The 24,065-nt window shown below is 46.4% G+C and overlaps 1 protein-coding gene across 2 annotated transcripts; it reads right to left on the bottom strand.

Annotated features, from left to right (window-relative positions):
- Nucleotides 1-1,774: 1,774 nt before the first annotated feature.
- On the bottom strand, nt 1,775-22,956 carry RAB5B (RAB5B, member RAS oncogene family). Of its 2 annotated transcripts, none has more exons than XM_002711064.6 (6): nt 22,895-22,956; nt 6,943-7,205; nt 4,683-4,834; nt 4,324-4,446; nt 3,674-3,767; nt 1,775-3,338 (listed from the first exon to the last, which is right to left on the bottom strand). In XM_002711064.6, the coding sequence occupies exons 2-6, from the start codon at nt 7,103-7,105 to the stop codon at nt 3,223-3,225; spliced, it is 648 nt and encodes a 215-aa protein (XP_002711110.3). In that variant the 5' UTR covers nt 7,106-7,205; nt 22,895-22,956; the 3' UTR covers nt 1,775-3,222. The 2 variants fall into 2 exon arrangements, with proteins under 2 accessions (XP_002711110.3, XP_089164616.1); XM_089308490.1 differs by lacking the exon at nt 22,895-22,956 and adding an exon at nt 22,335-22,489.
- Nucleotides 22,957-24,065: the final 1,109 nt, after the last annotated feature.

Here is a 24,065-nt window from a genome sequence, read left to right as displayed (position 1 = left end):
AAAGATTATTGGGTATACCTTCTTCCAAATTTCTAGTGCCAGACAAAATAGCAAAAAATGAAGCAACACTCCAATGCACTTTTTTTTTCCTTTTTTACTTACATTAAATACATCGGTAAATCAGCAGTCGCATTCTGTTACCACGATTGTTATGTTGGGAGAGGAAGAAAAGGAAAGAAAGGCAAATGCTTTCTTAGAAGAAGGGGAAGACACCCTCCTCCTCTAAAAAACTGATAAGAAAAAAAAATGAAGAGGTGGGAAATAAAAAACTAAGACCCCCAAGCTCAACAGAGCTTAAAGGAAGGCAGAAGAGCTGGTGGGAGTAGAGGGACGGCAGCAAATAGGCCCAGAAGCTAAGGCCAATACTGTTCCTAAGGGGCGGAGCAGGGAGAAGCGGCCCAAGGAGACGGTCTCCCAGCCCCAAGGCAATAAAACATCTTCACTCTTGCTCCTTGGGGAAAGCTGCACAAAGAATTTCATTTCTGAGAGACTCAAGAGAGCCATCCCAGTTCTTCCACATGTAAAAAGAATGTACTGGGTGCGTTGAGAGGCTAGTGGGTCCTGGGAAAGGAAGGGAGAAATGGACACATGTTTCAGGGCCATGAGAACTAAGGCTGCCCCCGGAAGAGGAAGAGAATGTAGGCCTCAGCTTCATGGATTTCTCAGCTGCTCTGGGATACAAGGCAGTCTGCAAGCCAGATGGGCCAGAAAATTTCCAATTCTAGGTGAAAACAGCTTTTCCTATCTTTCTTCCCCTAATTTTCCCAAAACTCTGGGCTAGAACAAGAAGGAACTTGGGAGTTTTTTCTTGCTGTAATGGCTTCCCCCCGATGTCCTAAAACACCTGACGAGAGGCTGGATATTTAGAAAGGACCAGTGTCCTCTGATGATGTGAGACAGCTGTGAGGTGCCTTCAGTACTAGTCATTCCCTGTCCACAGGAACAGGTGGTACACGAAGGGACCACAAGTAGGCTGCTGTGGTATCAGTCCCTAGTGGCTCACAAATTAAACCACCTGTTAGGAAGAGGGACTGGGGATAAGGACAGAGGAACTGAACTCAAGATAGAAACAAAGGAGAAAAACAGGGCCAGATGAGAGGCAGGAGACTGAACAGACTATACAGTGGGAATAAAGATCAGACCTATTTACAGAAAAGTAGAAAAGACATGGTAATGGAAATCAAATTGAATGTGAACCCTTGGAAAGGACAGAAAACTCCTCCCTTTTGTCGGACCCCTCTTTTCTCCCTTACCTTGATCTATGCTATCCTGACACCATTCCCCAGTTGCTTAATTAATTCTCCAGGGAAAAGATATATATGTTTTCAAGAGTATGTACGTATATATGTATGTACACACACACACACTCCTGAGCTAGGTTTGCAAGACAGGTTGTTAATGAGTTGGAGGAAGCTAGCAGTGGAGGCTGGGCTTGAGTAGCTGCCACTGGTACTGTTCTCTACACCTCCTTCCAAAACCACATATACTCTGCAGATTCCATTTAATTAAAAAGGTAGGACCATGTAAATAGCCACACAGCCCAGTGACTGGGCCTGGGACACTCAGGTCATGTGCCAGGTGTGTGTTGCTTCAGTTACAGTCACTGCCTTGCGTGTGACCGCAGACAGACCCACATAAGGAGATTCAGCCACCTTCTGACTTCAAGCCATGACCATCCACCACCACACGCCATTTCTTGAGTACCTGTTCTGTAAGGGGCACTGTTCTGGATATTGTATGGAAGGGGATTCCAGAGAGATAAAAGGCACAGTCATTGCCCACAAGCAGCTTGTAATTTAATTTGGGAGCTGAAACCTACTCAAATGAAGTGGTCTACGACTGGTAACAAGCAATGTCATACACTTGTCCATGTCAACCCCACTGATGACTCCACTCGTGAAATGATCAAATATGGAGATGACAAAAACATTGATATTCACTTGAAAAAGACCAACCCTTGGAGACTTGTCAGTAACCAGCAGACAGACTGGTCCTTCAAGCTGAAAGGAGTTCTCCGCGATGCCTCCCAGGACTTGCTTTATCAGACAGTTGCAAAGGTTTCTCAGGCCCTCAATGTCTATAATGGCAATTCAGTTACTTGTCTTACCTAAGAACCTGAGGAGCCCCTCCTGGAAGAAGAGGTGCAAGTATTTTATGATGAATAAAATTGAACCTCACTAAAAACAAAAAGGTAGAAGGACAGGTGATCAGTAACTCCCCCCACAAAACAAGTATCCACTGAACTACCACCAATTAAAGTGCAAACGGCAGGGGGTTGTGGTCGTTGGGGCTGAGGCCATCCAAAGGCCAAAGGGAGGGGAAAATGCTGATGTATCAGTCAGAGGATGGGTGTCAGAACTGGTGGCCACCCCTCCCCCCCAATTAAATGACAGCAGAGTCAAAGATGCAGGCAACCAGTGAAGATTCTTTGGAGGACTCTGGGTTTTGATCCCCATTGTTAGAGAGATGCTACCCAGGAGACTTGGTGAGGGCAACCTGGGCCTGGAAGAGCCCAGAGCCAGAGACAACCTTGCACCTCCTCCTCTGTCCAGTTAACAACCTGACTCCCTCCAAAACCTAAGAGTTTATCTCCCATTCTCATCTCTCCCCAGGACCATCTCCACAAGGCCAGCCCGTGGATACTGCTCTGCGTTCAAATATGAAACTCCAACCAAACTGAAACAAAAAGGAAGTGTTTCCTTACTCCCTTCTGTTCTGGGCCTTGTTCTCCCCCAGGGCCCTTGATGTGACTTAAATAGAAACCTTCTTCCTCAGTTCCTGGGTTAACCACCTTCTCCATCTTGGGCAGAGGAGAAAAACAGGATTAAGAACAGGGATTCTCAAAAGCAAAAGGGGGAAGGGCAGGAGACAAAAGTGTTTTCTGAAAAGATGGGAAAGAACACTGGGGAGGAGAAGGAAAGATAAGTAGGTCTCTGTCTTGCACCTATAATACAAAGTGAAGAAAGTTTGTTTTGGAAGGTAAGTCCTGGGGGATTTGACCTCTGACCCCCACAGTGAGGGGTAGGAGGCCAGTGGCAACAGCTGCCTGGTGTTGGTTGCTGAAGCGTTAAAAAGTGCCATGACGGAGCTGTCAGGAGGCAGCCCTTGGGAGCCAGGGCTCAGTGTGCTGTTACCGTAGGGGCTGTGTGCTGAGGGGTGGGGATGGAGGTTATTTCTTAGCTCTCGTGCTAGCTCCATACTTCTTTGCTGCTAGCCACCCCCTCAGTTGCTACAACACTGGCTCTTGTTCTGCTGGGACTGCTCATGAAGATCCACGCCCCGGCTTCGGCCTGCTGCACCCCCCAGATTCTGGGGTTCACTCTTTGGCAACTTCTTAGCTAGAGATAAAAAGAGAAGGGAACAAAGTATGGTAGATTTTACTCAAACCCCACCCCCACCCCACCCCAAAAGGCTACTGGGTGGGAAAGGGGGAATTCTAGAGATTAAAGGAATGTTTTGAAGAGGAAGGGCTCACTGTTTGCAAACTACATTAAAGACAAGGGGCTAAATCTGCAGCCAGAAGATAGAGGTCATAACAGAAAGCTAAGGTATTTCCATACCCAGGATTTTTGTAAGAGGAGACATTCCCACCTATCCTTGTTTTGAACTAGTGATGATTTTACCTACAGAGAAGGGGAAAAGACAGGAGGGCCTGAGGCTGCTCTGACCTTACCTATTGCCAGGAAGAGATCGTTCACGTTCATAGCCGTCTTGGCTGAAGTCTCCATAAACAATAAGCTGTTGTCATCTGCATATGCCTGGGCCTCCTGCAAGGGGTGGGGTGTATTGGTGCTCAGAATGTAAGGTGGGAACAAGTGTTGCCCTTCTGCTCTCTTGTAGCACCAGAGTTAGGCAATATTCTAGGTTCCCTCCCCTTAATTAATGCCCCTTTGTACCAACTGGCCCTGGACCCATAATTTGGTGGTGACTCCCTCAAGATAAACCCATGTCCACTCAGTTCAACAAACAGATGCCAGGAAGCTTAATTACAGGGGAGAGGATAATTTGGTTGGGGATTTTTGGATTCTGACACTTGAACAGTCCTTTACATAAAATTCAGTGGCTCCCTCTTTCCTGTTTTCACACTGGTACCCCCACAGCTTGTTACTTCCCTAACACACTGTGCTCTGGAATTTTCTTCTGACTCTTACAATCCCCTGGTTGTCATCAGTGTTATAGTGTTGTTGTATGTAACTTAATGAGGAACAGAGGAATGAGACAATGAATGTCCTTAGATAAGGTTTTCAGAGAGAGCTGGCTTGGGAAGGAGAGGCCCCAGGTATACAGCAAGTGTGTTAGAGGGGACTCTGCAGGCCATCTTACTTCATACTCCACCATGCGCTTGTTGGCCAGGTCAGCTTTGTTCCCCGCCAGGGCAATAACGATGCTAGGACTGGCCTGCCTCTGTAGTTCCTTTACCCATGTCTTTGCTCGGGCAAATGTTTCCTAGGAAAACAAGAAGAGAATGAGTGTGCTGGAATGACTGCCAGTCCACATCCATAACCTTTAAAACAGTCTCAAAAGTCACCTCTTCTAGGAACCTTCTCTCACTAAAAGTATGGGTCTCTGCTAAGTCATTCCTTCCAACGTTTTTGGCGCTTGGAAGCATAATTTGTACTCGTATTTTGCTATATCAGGAAGCTCTTTTGTCTCGCCCACCTAAGTGTTCTCAGCCCACTTACCTGATTAGTAATGTCATAAACAACAATCGCAGCTTGGGCACCCCTGTAGTACATGGGAGCTAAGCTGTGGTATCGCTCTTGCCCAGCTGTGTCCCAGATCTCAAACTTGACTGTTGTATCATCTAGACAAACAGACTGGGTGAGGAAGGCCGCTACAGATGAGAGAACACAAGGAAAACAGTTGTAAGTGGGAGGACGAATGGAAACACACAAGCCCCCTTCAAAATATCTCTACCCTAAGACCACTGAAGCTACTCAGCTACAGGAAAAGGCCTGGCTTTCTCCTAGAGCCGGATTAAGACTGCCTTTGCCATTTTTTGCTTTATCATGCACAGGCCAGAGAAGGCAAATAGGACTACAGATCAGATCTTTTGATGGGTTTTGTTCCCACCATGTTACTGACTGTCAAGGGTTTGTTGTTTTGTTTTGTTTTCCCCCAAAATTGTGCTTAAAAACCACTAACCCTCCGGGTTTTGCCTCTCTTGGAGCCCACCTACTGGCAACTCTGCCAGGAGGTCTCTGACGTAAATAAATCTTGCTTAAAAAAAAAAAAAACCAAAAAAACCAAAAAAAAACAGACTGCTGCCTTTGCTTAAGTCCTTCTAGTCAGAAGTTTCTCTGGCTGATGAACAGGGGCACATCATAAACTATAAGGAAAAGAGAACTAGTACTTATACCAGTTGTGCCTCTACTAATCAAAACTGGAATAACAAATAATGATGGAGACATCAAGTTTCAGATAAAAGTCTCATCAAGAATTAATTAGAAGGATGGACATAGGAGCAGTGGTTAAAACACCACTTGGAATGCCTGCATCTCATATCTGAGTGCTTGGGTTTGAGTCCCTGGGAAACAGCAGATGACAGCCCAATTTGGGTCCCTGCCACCCAGTGGGAGACCCCAGATTGGATTTCAGGCTCCTGGTTTTGGCTTGGCCCAGCCCCAGATGTTGTAAGCATTTGGAGAGTGAACTAGTGGATGGAAGATCTGTGACTGTATGTCTCTGTTATTCAAATAAAAATGAAAATAAAAATCAAAAGAACTGGGGTTGGCATAGTGGCACAGCGGGTAAAGCCACCATCTGCAATGCTGGCATCCTATATGGGCACCTGGTTGAGTTCCAGCTGTTCTGCTTCTGATCCAGCTCCCTGCTGATGCACCTGGGAAAGCAGAGGAAGATGGCCCAAGTGCTTGGGCCCATGCACCCATGTGGAAGACCCAGAAGAAGCTCCTGCCTGACTTCGGCTGTTGTGGCCATTTGGGGAGTGAACCAGTAGATGGAAGACCTCTCTCTCTCTAACTCTGCCTTCCAGATAAATTAAGTGAATGTTTAAAAAAATCAAAAGAATTGTGTTCAACAGTTAAGCTGCCACTTGGGACACCTGTATCTCATGTATCTTTCTGTTTCTGTGCCTCTCAAATAAAATGAAGGAAAAGAAATGTGGTGTTCCTGGATCTGCAGAGGTTATATGAAAAAGTAACAGCCAAATAATGCTAATGATGGTGGGACTTGCCATCAAATTTCAAAGTTTAATCCTTTCAAATTTAATAATTTTATTCATATTTTAAAAACTTTTCTTAATTTTCATTTATCTTAAAGGCAGAGAGAGACATATAGAGATTTTACCATGTGTTGGGTTACTTCCCAAATGCCTACAACAGCCAAGGCTGGGTTAGGCAGAAGTTAGGAGCCTAAAACTCAAGCCAGGTCTCCTATGTGGGTGGCAGGGACACACCTGCTTGAACTGTCACTACTGCCTCTCAGGATCTGCAATAGTAGGGAGCTGGAATCAGGAGGCAGAGCAAGAGCCAGAAGTAAAACCCCGCACTCCAGTATGGAATGCTGGCATCTTAGTGGTTGAGCCAATGCCTCTCCCAAGAATACCATATTTCTAAGGTGACTAGTGAAAAGGAGAATAAAATGGAGGTCTCAGCCCAGGCATGCAATGCATAGGTTGAAAATGCACCCTAGATAAATCTGATGTACATCTTTGATTATGAATCACTGATGCAAGCTCACAGGATTAAGACAGAGTAGGAGAAGGAAAACATAAAAATTAGTCATTTTCTTGGTGTGCTTCTAGAAAGCAAGAAGACGATCCATTTCTGGTACTATAACAATTATTTTTCTGTCTGTATAAAGGTTTTCCAGTTCTGGGGAAAGAATGTGATTAAGAGGGCCAGCTCCATAATCAGGTCGTAGCCTTTCCTTCAAAAGCCTCACTAGACATTCAATTTCTTCTTTCCCTCAGATACTCACCTCCAATGGTACTCTCCTGATATTCGTGGAATTGCCCTTTGACAAATCGTAATACCAGACTAGATTTTCCCACCGCAGATTCCCCCAGCAGGACCAATTTGAATTGGCATATTTTGCTGGCTTGAGGCTGCCCATTGGGCCTGGCTGTGCTTCTGCTAGTCATGGCCAGATTATCAGAGTGGGAAAGGGTAGAGGGAGGGGGATGCCACAAAGCGGCAAAGGGGGGAGGGGGGAGGGGAAGGGACTTCCAGACTTCAACAGTCCTGTAAAGAAAAAAAGGGAGTAAAATTAGACATGGGTGCACTGTAACCCTAATCACTTTTTAAAGACAGAATCTCTTGATTTCTTTACTCCTATGACGCCTTAGCTCTTGCAATCATTCACCATTGGAAGTTTCCACCTCTGAGAAGGTCCCAGGCATTGATACTCAGTAGTAAAAAAGACTGGGGAACGGTAAATAAGAACTGCTTCTGAAGCAATTTGCCCTATCACAAAATCTCCAACTGCCAAGGGAGCACAAATGGAGAGACTGAAAACTGAGAGAAGTTCTTAATCATCCATTAATTCCCCACCAGGTCATCAGGGTTTTTTGGAGTCACAGCTAATTGGTTAACCTTAAATTGATCCACTAACAGGCACCCTAGACCCCTACTATCTCCTTGGTATCATGAAGATGCTTTTCTTTTTTTTTTTTTTAATTTTTTGACAGGCAGAGTGGACAGTGAGAGAGAGAGACAGAGAGAAAGGTCTTCCTTTGCCGTTGGTTCACCCTCCAATGGCCACCGCGGCCGGTGCGCTGCGGCCGGCGCACCGCGCTGATCCAATGGCAGGAGCCAGGAGCCAGGTGCTTTTCCTGGTCTCCCATGGGGTGCAGGGCCCAAGCACCTGGGCCATCCTCCACTGCACACCCTGGCCACAGCAGAGAGCTGGCCTGGAAGAGGGGCAACCAGGACAGAATCCGGCGCCCCAACCGGGACTAGAACCCGGTGTGCTGGCGCCGCTAGGTGGAGTATTAGCCTAGTGAGCTGCGGCGCCGGCATGAAGATGCTTTTCTTCTTACTTTTCATTCTCCTGGCTCTCAAAGTAAGAGATTTACTCTAAGGGTGTGGGGTAGTTGCCTCTCCTAAGGGCAAGAAGTAACTTCCTGCGTATCTGACCAGTCTTCTTGATAACAAGAAGTCTTTCTGAATATCTAGTTGGGGTCCTAATGTTAGAAAATCTTCCTTTCTCCTTTTTGATCCAAGTTGAGGAAACACAACCAACAGATCACTTTACCCTCACTTTGTCTCTGCCCCTTCTCCAAGTCTGAGAGTCTGGCAAGTCTGGGAGTCAGTACACCCCACTTGGCAGCTGTCCTGCTGGTGCCTGGGGTTAGATAACCCTCTCCACCAAAGGGGCCTGATCACTGTAGCCCTCCAGTTAGCGGCAGACAGAGATACACCTTCTAAACACCCGCAGGAGTCTCCAGAGGAGGTATAGGGGTAAGTCTTCAAGCAATCAATATTTGATGAAAGAATACATTGAATCAACTTTACTGCCATCTAAAAGGGCTAAGAGAGCTGGTAGAGGGGAGGGGACAGAAAGAGAAAAGTTGGCACTTTGAGATTCTAATCATCTAATCCTGAGTTTATTTCATCATCCTGACTTGAAGGGAAAGGAAGGGACTACAAAATCTGAAAAGGAGGTAGCATGGGCAGAGCAGGCGAAAACTCGCTCCAAAAACCTAAGAACTGAGTGGTACTTCACTTGTTCAAATATATCTTCTACTCCTTGTGGCCTAGGTAGAGATGCCATAGGTAGATCCTAGGTAGACAGACATCATACTCTGTGGCAGATGTGAGAAGACGTTATTTTGTCACTATAGTGAATGGTTTTGAAGTTCATTTTTTTTTAATATTCTTTTTTTTTTTTTTTTTGACAGGAAGAGTGGACAGTGAGAGAGAGAGAGAGACAGAGAGAAAGGTCTTCCATTTGCCGTTGGTTCACCCTCCAATGGCCGCCACAGCCAGTGTGCTGCGACCGGCGCACCGCGCTGATCCGAAGCCAGGAGCCAGGTGCTTCTCCTGGTCTCCCATGTGGGTGCAGGGTCCAAGGACTTGGGCCATCCTCCACTGCACTCCCGGGCCATAGCAGAGAGCTGGCCTGGAAGAGGGGCAACCAGGACAGAATCTGGTGCCCCGACCAGGACTAGAACCCGGTATGCCAGCGCCACAGGCGGAGGATTAGCCTATTGAGCTGCGGAGCAGGCCCCATTTGGGGTTTTTGAAGTTCAACTAGGATAAAAAAAAAATCTTAAACATCCTACTTACTAGATAGTAGACAGAAAATCATACAGGAGGCAACAGAACAGAGGCTCTGGAATGTGATTCTCGGGGTTTGTTTTCCACTTCTACTTATTAGCTGTCAACCTTGGGGCAAGTGACTGAAGACTTATATGCATGAATTTCAAGATTTTTTTTTTTTGCACCAAAAGAAACCTATCTTTTAATTCCATTTTTAATTCTGAAGTACCCTTGCAGATGTATGCATTCATTTCTGTAAAACAGAATAATAGGCCTTATATGCACCTACTTCATAAGATTGTAGTAAGGCTTAAATGAGCTAATACATACAAAGAACTTACATAAGTATCTGACATAAACTAAGAGCTCAATAAATATTAAGCTTTATACTAATCATTATCAAAATGACATCAAGTAAATTTCCCTAGTTCTCTGTCTTACCTTCCACCGCTATAGTGGCCCTGCTTTTGGTGACCCAGAAAAGGTTAATATATTAAAAGTATATGTCACTATTAGTTGTTATCAACACATTCCTAAAAAGCAACCATAGTACAAAACATGTAGAGAAAGAGAAAAAACAAAAGGGTAAGAGGAATTCAGTAGAGGACTGAGACACTGGTGAGAACCTCAAGTCCCAAAGTAGACTAGATTACTCAGATCCTACCTCCTAGGACACAATTATTATTTTTTTAAATTTATTTTTGTTTATTTGAAAGGCAGAGTTACAGGGCAGGAGGGAGGAAGAGGGAGACAGAGAAAGAAAGAAGAGAGAGAAGACAGGGGAGTGGAGGTGGGAGGAGAGGAGAGGAGAGGGGAGGAGGGGAGAGGGGAGGGGAGGGGAGGGGAGAGGAGAGGAGAAGGGAGGGGAGGGGAGGAGGAGGAGGAGAGGGGAGGGGAGGGGAGGGAAGGGGAGGGGAGGGAAGGGGAGGGGAGGGGAGAGGAGAGGGGAGAGGAGAGGAGGGGAGGGGAGAGGAGAGGGGAGGGGAGGGGAGGGGAGAGGGGAGGGGAGGAGATCTTCCATTTGCTGGTTCACTCCCCAAATGGCTGCGATGTCCCAACTATGCAATGCCTAAGCCAGAAGCCCAGAAGTTCTTCCAGGTTTCCCATATGGGTGCAATGGCCTAGGCACCTGGGCCATCTTCCACTGCTTTCCCAGGTGTATTAGCAGGGAGGTAGATCAGAAGTGGAGCAGCCGGATCTCAAACCAGTGCCCATGAGGGATGCTGGCATCGCAGGTGGAGGCTTAACCCGCTAGGCCACAGCACTGGCCCTTCTTGCCTTATTATTAACATTTTTCTCTGGAAGAACAGGACAAAACCCATGGTTGGATCCTGTTTCTATGAAACAAAACAAAATTCCACAGAGAAAGGCATGGAGAGTACAACTACCTTTGAGGAAAGTGAGATTGAGGTAGGCAGTATGTGAGGGATTCTTTTCATTCTAAACAGATTTTTTTCTTTTTTAAGATCTACTTATTTATTTGAAAGGTAGAGAGAGAGAGAGAGAGAGGAGGGGAGGGGAGGGGAAGGGAGGGGAGGGGAGGGGAGGGGAGGGGAGAGGAGAAGAGAGGAAAGTCTTCCATCCAAAAGTTCACTCCCCAAATGGCCCCAACAGCTGGGCCTGGGCCAACCAAAGCCAAGACCTTGGAACTCCATCCAGGTCTCTAACACGGGTGGCAGGGGCCCAAGTACTTGGGCTATCTTCCACTACCTTCCCAGGCACATTAAAAGGGAGATGGATTGGAAGGGGAACAGCTGGGACTTGAACTGGCGTTCATATGGGATGCCAGCAATGTCTTAACCTGTTGTACCACAACACTGGCCCCACAATTTCTTTCTTTAATTTTAGTTTTTGAAAGGCAGAGAGAGACAGATTTCTCCCATCCTCTGGCTGACTCGTCAACTATTCATCACAGCCAGGGCTGGGTGAGACCAAATCCAAAGAGCCAGGAACTCAAGCCAAGTCTCCCATGTGGGCAGCATGGACTTAATTACTTGAGCTATCACTGCTGCTTCCCAGGGTGTGCATTAGCACGAAGCTAGAATTGGAAGTGGAGCAGGGACTCAAACCCAGTCCAATATGGATGCAGAGCATCTCAAGTCACATCTTAACCCCTCTTTGCCTACCTCTTTTTAAACAGTTGATATATTTTTCTAAAGGAAAAATAAAAAAATCCCAAATTTAAATTAACTGGCCCATCCAAAATTCCGTGAACTATTACAAGAATCAGTCTAATTACCTTCTCAACCCTTGGTCATAGTTGCTGTTTTTATCCTCAAACCTTTAAGGCAGTGTTTCTTAATCTGTGGGCTGTAGGGACAAGCATTGTGGCACAGCAGGTTAAAATGCCACTTGTGACACTGGCATCCTGTATTAGAGTGCTGGCTGGAATCATGGCACTCCTCTTCTGATCCAGCTTTCTGCTAACGTGCCTTGAGAAAGCAGCAGAGGATGGTCCAAGTTCTTGGGGCCCTGCCACTCATGTGGGGGAGATCAGGATGGAGGTCCTGGCTTTGGCATGGCCCAGCCCTGGCTGTTGCAGCTATTTTGGGTAGTGAACCAGCAGATTGAAGACCTATCTTTCTCTATTCCTCCCTGTTGCTCTACCTTTCAAATGAATAAGTCTCAGAATAAGAAACAATTACTTTTAGAAATGTAGGCTGTAAGCTAATGTTGATCTTGAAATCACCTGCTGTGGGGTCAGTGTGGTGGTGCAATGGGTTAACTTCCTGTTTGCGATGCTGGCATCCTGTATCATACATTCTATATGCTTGAGTAATGGCTGTTCCATTTGCAATCAAGCTCCCTGCTAATGTACTTAGGAAAGCAGTGGATGATGGCCCAAGTATTCATACCCATCACTCATGTGGGAGACCAGGATGGAATTCCTAGCTCGTCATTTGGACCTGGCTCAGCCATGGCTATTGTGGCCATTTGGAGAGTAAATAAGCCGATGAAAGATCTCTGTCTCTACTTTTTATTTGTCACTCTGCTTTTCAAATAAATAAGTAAATATATTTTTAAAAATATTTTTTACTTTTATTTGAAAGGTAGAGTTACAGAAAGAGGAGGAGACACATAGATCTTCCACCCACTGGTTCACTCTCCAAATTGTCACAATGGCCAGGTGGAAGCCAGGAGCCCAGAGCTTCTTCTGGGTCTCTCACATGGGTGCAGGAGCCCAAGGGCTTGGGCCATCCTCCACTACTTTCCCAGGCGCTTTATCAGGGAGCTGGATCGGAAGTGGAACACAAGGGGCTCAAGCCAGCATCCATATGGGATGCCAGCATCGCAGGCAGAGGCTTAACCTTCTCTGCCACAACACCAATCCCAATAAGTACTTTTTAAAAAAGAAATCACTTGGGGCCAGTGCTGTGGCATAGCAGGTTAAGATGTGACCTGCAGCGCCACCATCCCATAAAAGCACTAATTCATGTCCTGGCTGCTCCACCTCCGATCCAGGTCCCTAATATGCCTGGAAAATCAATAGATGGGTCAAGTCCTTGGGTCCCTGTGTCCATATGGGGAGAACCAGAAGCTCCTGGCATTGGCCATTTGAGGTGTAAACCAGTGGATGGAAGATCTCTCTGTCTCTCCTTCTGTCTCACTGTAACTCTACCTTTCCAATAAATAAATAAATCTTGAAAGCAAGCAGGAACTTGCTGGATGATCAGTTATTTAAAAAAAAAAAAAAAAAAGGGAGCGAGTGGGTATTGTGGTACAGTTGGTTAAGTTGATGCTTGGAAACTTCCCACATCCCAGTATCAGGATGCTGGTTCAAGTTCCAGCTAATTCACTTCTGATCCAATTTTCTGCTAATATGCCTGAGAGGCAATGGATGATGGCCCAAGTACCTGGATTCTGCTACCCATATGAAGAGACCAGGATGGATAAGTTCCTGGCTCCTGGCTATGGCCTGGCTCAGCCCTGGAAGTTGGAATGAATCAGTCACTGGATTCTGTCTCTCCCTCTCCAACACTCTGCCTTTCAGATAAATAAATCTTAGAATAAAAATATACAAAACAAGAAATATCATGTATACCATAAAAATTACATAATTTTGTGAAAATATTTTCCTTTGTGTATATGTATTTTATACACAGTGAATTTAATGTAAAATTGGTCTGTTTACAATGAATCATGATAAAAAATGTTTTACAAACACTCCTTTGGAGAAGCCTGACACTGACAAACTGGTTAAGTAGGGATGCAAGGAAATTTAGTCTCTGGATAGCTGATAACTATGGCTACTACTAACACATATCTACATGAAATTATGATGAAGCTGAATACACAGCTCTATCAGAGGATTCCAAACCCCTCTACTAAGGCAGCAAAGCAGAGGCAGACACTGTGGCACAGCAGGTTAAGCCACTGCTTAAGACACTGGCATCCCATATCAGAGTACTTGGTTCAAGTCTCTACTACTCTGCATTTCTGATTCAGCTTTTCTCTACTGCACCTGGGAAGCACTGGATAATAACCTAAGTGCTTGGGTTCCTGTCACCCATGGGGGAGACTAGGATAGAATTTCTGGTTCTGGCTTTGACCCACCAAACCCCTGGATTTTGTGGGCACTTGGGCAGTGAACCAGCAGATGAAAGACACCTCTGTCACTCTACCTTTTTATTTTTTTTTTTTTAAAGATTTATTTACTTATTTGAAAGAGTTACACAGAGAGAAGGAGGGGCAGAGAGAGAGAGGTCTTCCATCCGCTGGTTCACTCCCCAGATGGCCACAAAGGCCAGAGATGCGCCGATCTGAAGCCAGGAGCCAGGAGCTTCTTCCAGGTCTCCCACGTGGGTGCAGGGGCTCAGGACTTGGGCCATCTTCTACTGCTTTCCCAGGCCACAGCAGAGAGCTGGATTGGAAGTGGAGCAGCCAGGACTCGAACTAGCACCTATATGGGATGCCGGCACTACTGGCTGCAGCTTTACCTGCTATGTGACAGCACTGGCCCCCACTCTACCTTTCAAAAAAAGAAATAAATCTTAAAAGAAAAAAAGAAGTTGCAGAACTTTCATGGCAGTGGGGTGTGCCAACCTAGACCAAGGAAGTCCTGGGTAGCAGCAAGGGCTTTGATATCAGGCAAGCCTGAGTTCTGTTCTCTGCTTCAATGTGCTGCATCACATTGCATCTTAGGCTACTCATTCCTTTCACCTCTCTGAACCTCAGCTTTCTTATCTATAAGGATCTTCAGGAGAGAAGGGGATTGGTAAAAGTAGCAAAAGGCAGAATTTGAATTCACTTTCAAATTACTGTATATATTGAAGAAACTGGCTATTCTTAAGCTAATTGTGTAGATGAATTATTTCCAAAATATCTTAAATTTATATAGAACTTCGCATACATTGTCTCATGGAAAAAGAGAATAGGCCACCATAACCCTAAACTTTAAAACAAAACCGATGGCACAATATGGAAAAAAAAGAAAGATACAAATGATAAACTGATCAAGCTTCCTTCAGGTGTACACACAGATTCTCAAGAAAGGAAAAGTTACTAGTTTCTGTGATTCTTCACATTTTTATCTATTTCAAAGCATGTGATCCAAGGCAAGGAACATTAAGACTCAATGTTACTACTCCACAATATGAAAAAATGGGAGTTAGAATGGACTGAATTCTCACGGCCAGACATATCACTCTAGGCCTGGGAAAACAGCAGAGGAATGGGGGAGTGTGAAGATAGGAAGGAGTCACAGGCACATGAGGGTTTCAAAGTCCTTGTCAGTAACCCCTGTAGACAGGAATCAAGTCAGATCCCAGATAGGGTCAGCAAGCCTTCTTTCTAGTAAGCACAGCCTTGGATTGTCACAGATTAATAACTACTGGGTTAGAAAAGATTACCTTCTACTCCAAAATGTAACCTCAAGGACATGTCATCCCTTCCCTGTTCACAATAAATTTTGATCTTTAGTCTTATTGGTGAAGGTATTACATTTTTTAAAAACTCTTTTGGGGCTGGCGTTGTGGTGCAGCAAGTCAGAGCCCTGGCCCACAGTGCCGGCATCTCATATGGGCACTGGTTCGAGTCCTGGCTGCTCCACTTCCAATCCAGCTCTCTGCTATGGCCTAGGAAAGCAGTGGAAGATGGCCCAAGTGCTTGGGCCCCTGCACCCACATGGGAGACTTGGAAGAAGCTGTTGGCTCCTGGCTTTGGATAAACTCAGCTCTGGCCATTGCAGCCATTTGGAGAGTAAACCAGCGGATGAAAGACCTCTCTCTCTGGTTCTACCTCGCTCTGTAACTCTTTCAAATAAATAAAATAAATTTTAAAAAACAAAAAAGAAGCAAACTCTTTTAACCTTCTAACCCCCCACTGTTGTGGGCTTCCTCAAGTCCAAGAATTGGTTAGCAACATTTTGGGGAGGAGGGTATTTCCTTCTTCTTGAAAGACTGAGACAAGGGCCGGCACAGAGGCATAGTTGGTAAAGCCGCTGCCTGTGGTGCTGGCATCCCACATGGGCGCCGGTTTGAGTCCCGGCTGCTCCACTTCTGATCCAGCTCTCTGCTATGGCCTGGGAAAGCAGTGGAAGATGGCCCAAGTGCTTGGGGCCCTGCATCTGCATGGGAGACCTAGAAGCTCCTGGCTTCGGATGGGTGCAGCTCTAGCCATTGTGGCCAGTTGGAGAGTGAACCAGCAGATGGAAGATCTCATTCTCTCTCTTTCTGCCTCTCCTTATCTCTCTGTGTAACTTTTGACTTTCAAATAAATAAATCTTAAAAAAAAAAAGACCAGAGAACTAGAAATAATACAATTAAGATTCAGTTGAGGGGCTGGTATTGTAGTACAGCAGGTTACACAGCTGCCTGTGACACTGGCATCTCATGAGCACTGGTTTGAGTTCTGGCTGCTCCACTTCCAATCCAGTTCCCTGTTAATGCACATGAGAAAGAAGCGGAAGGTGGTTCAAGTTCTTGGGAACCTAAACTCATGTGGGAGACCCAAAAGAAGCTCCTGGCTCCTAGCTTTGGCCTGGCCCAGCCTGGGCTGTTGCGGCCTTTTGGAGAGTGAACCAGCAGATGGAAGATCCATCTCTCTCTATTCCTGCCTTTCGAATAAACAAATAAATCTTAAAAAAAAAAAAAAAAGTTGGCCAGCGCCGCGGCTCAATAGACTAATCCTCTGCCTTGCAGCGCCGGCACACCGGGTTCTGTCCCGGTTGCTCCTCTTCCAGGCCAGCTCTGTGCTGTGGCCCGGGAAGGCAGTGGAGGATGGCCCAAGTGCTTGGGCCCTGCACCCCATGGGAGACCAGGAGAAGCACCTGGCTCTTGCCTTCGGATCAGCGTGGTACGCTGGCTGCAGCGCACCAGCCGTGGCAGCCATTGGAGGGTGAACCAACAGCACCCTCTTTCTTTTTCTCTCTCTCACTGTCCACTCTGCCTGTCCAAAAAAAAAAAAAAAAAAAAAAAAAAAAAAAAAAGTTGACAATGAACAAATGATACACTCAAAGGCAAAAAAATAAACCAAAGAAAACTAGCCAATGCTGTTATGATTATTACCTCCAAATTTGAGGTGCCAAAAAAGAAGGGGGCTGAAGGAGCAGGTTATTCTTCCCTTCAATGTTTACAGCTCATAACAAAATAAATCAGATTTAACATTTCTTAGTGCCACTCCATAGGAACAGTTTACCAAATGAATCCTTAAGTAGGGAGGACTGAGATTAACCATCGGCCAGCCCACCAAGGACAGCACTGGAGGGGTGGGAGTGGAGGATGTTCTTTAGTGTGGGCAGCTCTCCAAGCTACATAAGAAAGTAGGCATAACAGGAAAGGTTTCTAACTTGCCGATACTAGCTACAATAAGACTCCATTTCTCATGGCCGGTGCTGTGGCATAGCAGATAAAGCCACTGCCTGCAGTGCCGGCATCCCATATGGGCACTAGTTGAGTCCCAGCTTATCCGCTTCCGATCCAGCTCTCTGCTGTGGCCTGGGAAAGCAGCAGAAGATGGCCCAAGTGTTTGGGCCCCTGCACCTGCTTGGGAAGACCCAGAGGAAGCTCCTGGCTCCTGGCTTCACATTGGCGCAGCCATTGTGGCCAATTGGGGAGTGAACCAGCGGATGGAAGACCTCTCCTTCTCTCTCTGTGTAACTCTTCCAAATAAATAATTTTGAAGAAAAAAAAAAAAGACTATTTTTCAGGCATCCTTCTACTTGCTGGCTTCAAGTTCCTCTATTAAATATATATGAAGGCTCTAGAAACTTATCACTTACCAAAAGAGACAGAGCTAGTATACAACTACAGGAATCTAGTTCAATCCAAAATCAGACCTATAAGGTCCATCAGCCAGGTAAAAGCCAGTCTGGAGGTCACTAGTTCAGTCTGCGTAGGTGAGGAAACTGAGGTACACACAAGACAACTTGTTTGCTGTTACTATGGTCAGCTATCAAACAACTGCTGAGTAACAAATGTAGGACTTCTAGTCAGGTACTCCTGTCTCTCTCTTTTTTTGATTTATTTATTTGGAAGGTAGAGTCACAAAAAGGAGGGGGGATCTTCCACACCCTGGTTCATACCCCAAATGGCTGCAACAACCAGGAGCCAGGAACTCCACCCAGGTCTCCCACAGTGGTGGCAGGGACCCAAATACTTGGGCCACCCTCCGCTGTTTTCCCAGGCACATTAGCAGGGAGCTGGATTGGAAGTGGAGCAGCTGGGGTTCAAAGTGCTGCCCATGTGGGATGCCAGCACATGCATGATACCTCTTAAGGAAGTAGGAAATGCTGAACTCTGAAGGCTCCAGAACAGGAATAAGAGCTTAGATGGGATAAGGTTTCTGTCTGTATTCCATTCAGGTAAGTATTTGCATTGGAATTTAAAACAAGCTAGGAAGACCAAGGCCTTTCCTAACATGGGGTCCAGTTCTGTACCCTTCTGACAGAGGACTGATTTGTCACTACTCCTTTCTGTAAGGTCCTGATCAATTCTTGCCAGGAGAGTTAGAATAAAAGAAATTCAACGGGAAGCAAAAAGAAAACAAACATAACTTTTACAAGACTCAATGGAATTGGGATTAATACTGGAAATTTACTAAGTAGCAGCCATCATTGTGGTGCAGTGGGTTAAGCCACCACTTGCAATGCCAGCATCTCATGTGAGCATGAGTTTGAGTTCTGGCTGTTCCACTTCTGATACAGCTCCTTGCTAATGCACCTGGAAAAACAGTGGAAGATGGCCCAAATACTTGGGCCTCTGCCATCCATGTGGGAGACCCAGAATGGTTGGTGTTCCTGGCTCCTGGCTTCAGGCTGGTCTAGCCTGGCAGTTGCAGCCATGTGGGGATTGCACCAGCAGGTGGAACATCTCTCTCTGTTTCTCCCTCTCTAACTTTGCCATGTGGCAAATAAGTAGTCTCAAAAAAAAAATTTTACTAAGTTTTAGCAGAAGCCAGTAAATACTTTCCTCTCCTTTCCAACTTTATTTGGACTCAAATCACCAAAATCTTGAACTGAGAGTTTTATACACTACTTGGTTCAGCTCTTTCATTGTGTTAATCCAATGTTATTCAATGAGTCACTGACTAAAATGAAAGCCCTTTTACTTCCCCCACCTTTTCCCTTATATTTCTCTAAGAGGTAGAAAGTATACTTATTTTGTATCAGCATGGTAGTACTAACTGCCTATTATTGACCTAGGAAAGACTGTAATGCCCTTCCTCACTCTGCCTAGCAAAATCCTAATGTATCTCATAAGGCAAAGCTCGAATGTCACCTTCTCTGTGAGACTGCTTAATTAGCTCCCAAGTAGAATTCATCATTGCTACCACTGTTGTCCCACTGGGTCTCTCAGTGTTAAGATTGTGTTTCTGTCACAGTATTTACCACGTTGTAAGAGTTGTGTCTGTTTGCTCTGCTAAAACCTGAACTTCTGAAAAAGCGAGACCATTTTTCATGTCACTGTAAATCTGCACAGCAGGGCACAATGACTGGCCCCTGGTAGGTGCTCACTGAATGTTCCCTAAATTAATTATGACCAAAGTAATTCTGCTTCCCTTCCCCAATCAACTCTCCACTTCTGTGTCATCTGGGTAGATCTTACTCAGTTCCGTTTGGGCACATTTTTAATAGGCCTGAAAAACCAATTCACTACCTGGTCCCTTTGTGATCTCCCTTGGATGGAGGGCCCCCGGGACTCAGCCCACAAGGTACTGTTGCAACTCACATGGGCTAACTGCTTTTCCTGTCACCCGTGACTGTGCCTTAGATGGCCTAATCACACTCTATATGCAGCCCTCCCACCCCAACACTGAAGCAACTGTGGCTAAAAACAAAGTTCCCTGAATTTGCCCTTGATGTTAAATAGTTTAAAAACAAAAAAGTCTGGGGTCATTATCTACTAAATTCATGAACTTGAGAAACAAAGTTTAAAAAGTAATTCCTACCACTCCAGAGGTCCCCATTGCTCCTAAAGCTACAATGTAGCCCAGAAGTCTGCACACAAGCTGCCCCTCTGAGCAACTCCCTTATTCAGCTCAGTTGCTGTTCAGTGAATGCTGTTTCCTAGAACACTCCTGGGAAGTAGGAGTATAACGTGCAGGGAGTTTATGGTGCCCTTCCTCTCAGAGGGCTGCTATATTTCCTTATTTCAAGCTCACTGTTTCACACTTTGGCTACTTTCTCATCGGAAACGCTTTAGGATTAGGGAGTGGGCTATATAACTGCTCCTCCTACTTTGAGCCTTGTTTTCAGCAGTCTACTTCACGTCAGTGCACACAAGCAAAACAGAGAAGAGCAACCCTTGCTGCTAGGCAAAGAATTAGATGATACAAGGTTATGATGACATGGGACAACAGAAGAGCCCTCTTCTCCAAATATAGTCTTGCAACTCCAGGTCCATGTTTGAAATTCACATTGATAATTCCACTCCGTAGCTCCCTCTTAAGGTGCACAAGTCCTTGAAAGACTCAATACTTTAAATGACTGTGTGTTACTTACACTTTAATACGGAACAATTCCAGATTCTTCTATGAAGGTAAGTTTTGATGAAGGGTAAAGTAGATAAAAAAAAACACAAAGGAACATAGAGCAGAAACAGGATATGATGAGGAGATGGGATATGATGAGGGTTCAGAAAATGGCAGAATGGACAGGGTTAAAACATACATTCCGCTATACAATTTTCTCAAGAACTGGCTTGGCAGGTGAGAAAAGTTCTTTAAATAGGGAACAATAAGCATCATTTCTGATGGGCAATGTAAAGGCAGGACATATTAGAAGGATTCTATAAAGCCAGTAAGGACAAATTAAAGTAACAGGGTAGTAGTATGAAATGCTCTAGCTATGGGGTGGCTTTGGGGCACAGCAGGTTAAGCTGCACTTGGAACACCTGCATCCCATATCAGAGTCCCCCATTCAAGCTCTGCTATTCAATTTCTTACCCAACTTCCTGCTACTGTATCCTGAGAGGCAGAAGATGACGGCCCAAGTGCTTGGGGGCTCTGCCACCCAGGTGGGAGGCCAGGATGGAGTTCCAGGCTCCAGGCAGCCTGGCCTAGCTCTGCCTGTTATGTGCATTTGGGGGAGTAAACCAGCAGATCAATTTCTTTTTCTCTGTTGCTCTGTCAAGCAGAGGAAAATAAACAGACATTAAAGACATAGGAGGGGAGGGGAGAAGAGAGGAAGAAATGCCCTAGCCATACACTCAACTCCGATTTAGAAGAAAACCAATTTCAAGTCTAGAGAAACTTGGAAGCTTCTCAGATCCCTTTAGAAAGAGAGATACAAGGGGCCTCTTAGGAAAATCATTCTCATTTTCCAGGATAAGGAATGGATGGTTAAGTGATGTGAATATGCAGAGACCATGAACCAGAAGACAGAAGTCTTAAATTCTTCACTTTCAGACATGCCAATAATTATCCTAGACAAAATGGTCTGATTCACCTTAATGTTTCTTTCTTGCCGATAAAACAGAAAAAAATTTTCTCCCTCTACCTGAACATTTCTTAGGGTCTCTAGTGCACAACTGGGATGTGTGTGTGTACTGCAGGAAACAAACGATAACCTAAAACACACCCCTCCCTTGGTTGTCTGAATTTGGTGGAAAATAAAATGGCCAGTGAAAGAATAACAGACTAACACCGAAAAGGTAAAGAAATGACAGATGACAGTCTGATAACACAAAAACAGAATTGCTTTTGATGGCACATCCCCCAGTTAGATCAGTCTGGTCTCGACCTCCCTGAGTCAAACAGGAGGTATGTGAAGGAGGACTTGCACTGTGTACTTCTGTACAGCACAAGTAAAAGTACTTAAAAACATGTGGATATTTTGTAACTCAGGAATGCATTGATAAAATACATCAGTATAGAAGGGAAAAAGGAGGAAGTACAGCCAGGGAAAATCAAATAGGCTCCCATTTATCAGGGACTAGGTCAGCAGACCATTAAAAATGGAGAGAACAGGATTCCAATCCTCTGCCTTCTTTTTTCTCTATTCCTCCATTCCTCAAATACCTGATGGTTCGACTCAACTTCCTAATAGCACAGAAACCTGGGCTCCTGAGGAAGTGGACAAAGAACAAGGTGGTGATGCCAACCTTCTGCAATGGAATTTCTCCTTCTCCAAATCTCTTCCTCACTGGTATCACCTCTTAATTCCAGGCCTGGTTAACTTCAGTACCTGACCAGGAACGCCCCAAGTCTAAGTCCCACAAAAGTTTCCACCAACTACCCTCAGACTATCTCTTGATGGCCAGGGATCCCTAAGTTCCTTTCTGGGTAAATAATGAGATCATTGCCCATTTCTAGGCTGAAGACCACATTATTAAGTGGGAAAGAACTGAACAAAACATCGCCAAGTTACCAACTTCTTTCGCCAGACAGGAATCCGTGGTAGGGAAGAGAAGAACTGCAGTCTAAGACCAGACCCAGAGAGAAAGTGCAGGGGCTGAACCAGGAGCAGTCAACAGTCATGGGGAAAAAAGTAAACTCACTTCTTTCTCCGTTCCCTACCCTGGGACTATCAAAAACCTTCCCACTGCCCCAGCGAGACGCTAAGGGGAACAAAAGAACGGGTTCTCCCGAGGCTCAGCGTCCAGCCCACCCTGCAGCACAGCCCCAGAAGCCCCGGCAAGGGACACCAGGCCCTGCTTCCGTGCCCTCAACTACCTCAGTCTTCCAGACGAGCAGAGCTGCCCTCGTCTCCCTGAACAGAAATCCTCTCGGCTTCACATCACAGCACCCCCAGTCTCTTCACGGCAGCCACTTCCCCTCAAAAAGAATGCCTCTTAGCCAACCTAAGAGCCCTTCTCGGGCCCTCCCAGTTAAGACAGCCCTCCAAGAGACCCGGCCCCGGCTACCCCCGGGGCCCGGGCGTCAGCTCTGACCTTCTCACCGCCAGGCAAATGGGCTTACCTCACCCGCTGCCCCGTCCCTTTCCCCAGCTCCTCCCTCTCCATGAGTAATGAGGCCTTCCCCTACCCTCGCACGGCCTCCGGCTCCCGGCCGCCGGGATCCAGCCGCCTCCCCAACTTCAGCCTCCCAGCCCGCCCGGTCCCCTCCTCAGCGCCCCCACTAGGCCTGCCGGGGCCCGGCCCCCTTCTCCCCTCTCCACTGGGCCACTCTCTAACCCCTCGCCTAGGCCCAGACCCGACTGCGCTCTCAGGCCAGGCCGCTCTCATCTCCCGGCGCCTCTGCCTCTGCCCTTGTGGGCTCCATCAGCTCGGTACCTGGGGCTCCGTCTCCCCCGTCGGGCCCAAGCCTGTGTCGAACAGACAAACAGCTGCAACTCAACCAAACCTCCTGCCCCTCCTCCTCCTCCTCGCCCTGGGGCGGGGGCCCCAGCCAATAGCATGATTACCCGCCTACCATCGAGGGTGGGCTGTATGTGCACTCATCCGCCAATCCTCTGGAGAAAGGCGGGACTCTTGGGGTGTTGTCGCCAACGAGTACGAGCAAGGGACTGGACAGGCAGGGTCATAAGCCAATACAGGGAGAGAAACCTGGAAGACGGACGAGGTGATGGGCCGTTAAAGAGCGAGCTCCCGGAGACAGGGGGCGGTACGTCGTTGATAGACGTGCGTACCAGCCAATAAAACCTCGACACCCCATGACCCCCGCCTTTTGACTCATAAACATCTAATCAGGTGAGTGATGGAGGCGGGTCCAAGTGAGACTTTAGCCAGTGCTGCGGAAATTCGGGACTTGACTGGCAGGCAAGGCGGGGTTGAAGGAAGCCTGAGGGAGGCCGTTACTGACCTTCGCTCCTCCCCCTGGATTTGGCGGGGGCTGACTCGGGGCCCCGCCCTCTATGACAAATTCGCGGGCGTAAAGGGAAATACCTCTGAGGGGACCCGGCGCCTGGGAATTTGAGAGACGCGCCTCAGCGCTCTTCCTTTTAGCGAGGGTTCAGAGGACGTGCGTTTTCGGCGTGGCCTGCGGGCGATCTGAGATGTTTTTTTGATGGAGACAATGGCAACTACAAAAAGCAGTAGCTGGAGACGCCGTGGTAGTAATTTTCTATACTCAGTGGGTATTTTTTGAATTGTATGTAAATGTGAATAAGATAATCTTCAGAAACTCTGCCGTGTGTGATAAGCAACAGAAAGGAAAATCAACGCGGCTTACTGGGAAAGGCGGTGTACAGGTGGATGGATTCTTCTGGAACCTACTTCCAACCCTACTGCAGATTCTGGAATGGTCGCTGTGTGTGTGGGGGTGGTGGGGTGGGGGGAGGTAGGACTTGCTGTGTGGGGAAAGTGAAGGAGGAAATGACAGGGCCTCAGCTTCCCTGGCTGTAAAATGGGTCTAATACCCACGTTACTCACCCTGGGTCCTATCCCAATTCCAAGTGCATCTTAGAGACCAAAACAGAGTGAGAGGGTATCCCTGCCTAGAGAG

The sequence above is a fragment of the Oryctolagus cuniculus genome, chromosome 11 (genome assembly GCF_051225735.1).
Source record: "Oryctolagus cuniculus isolate XC-2025 breed Fujian yellow rabbit chromosome 11, ASM5122573v1, whole genome shotgun sequence".
NCBI lineage: Eukaryota > Metazoa > Chordata > Mammalia > Lagomorpha > Leporidae > Oryctolagus > Oryctolagus cuniculus.
Note: the sequence above shows the minus strand (reverse complement) of the source record. Positions and strands in the feature narration are given on the sequence as shown.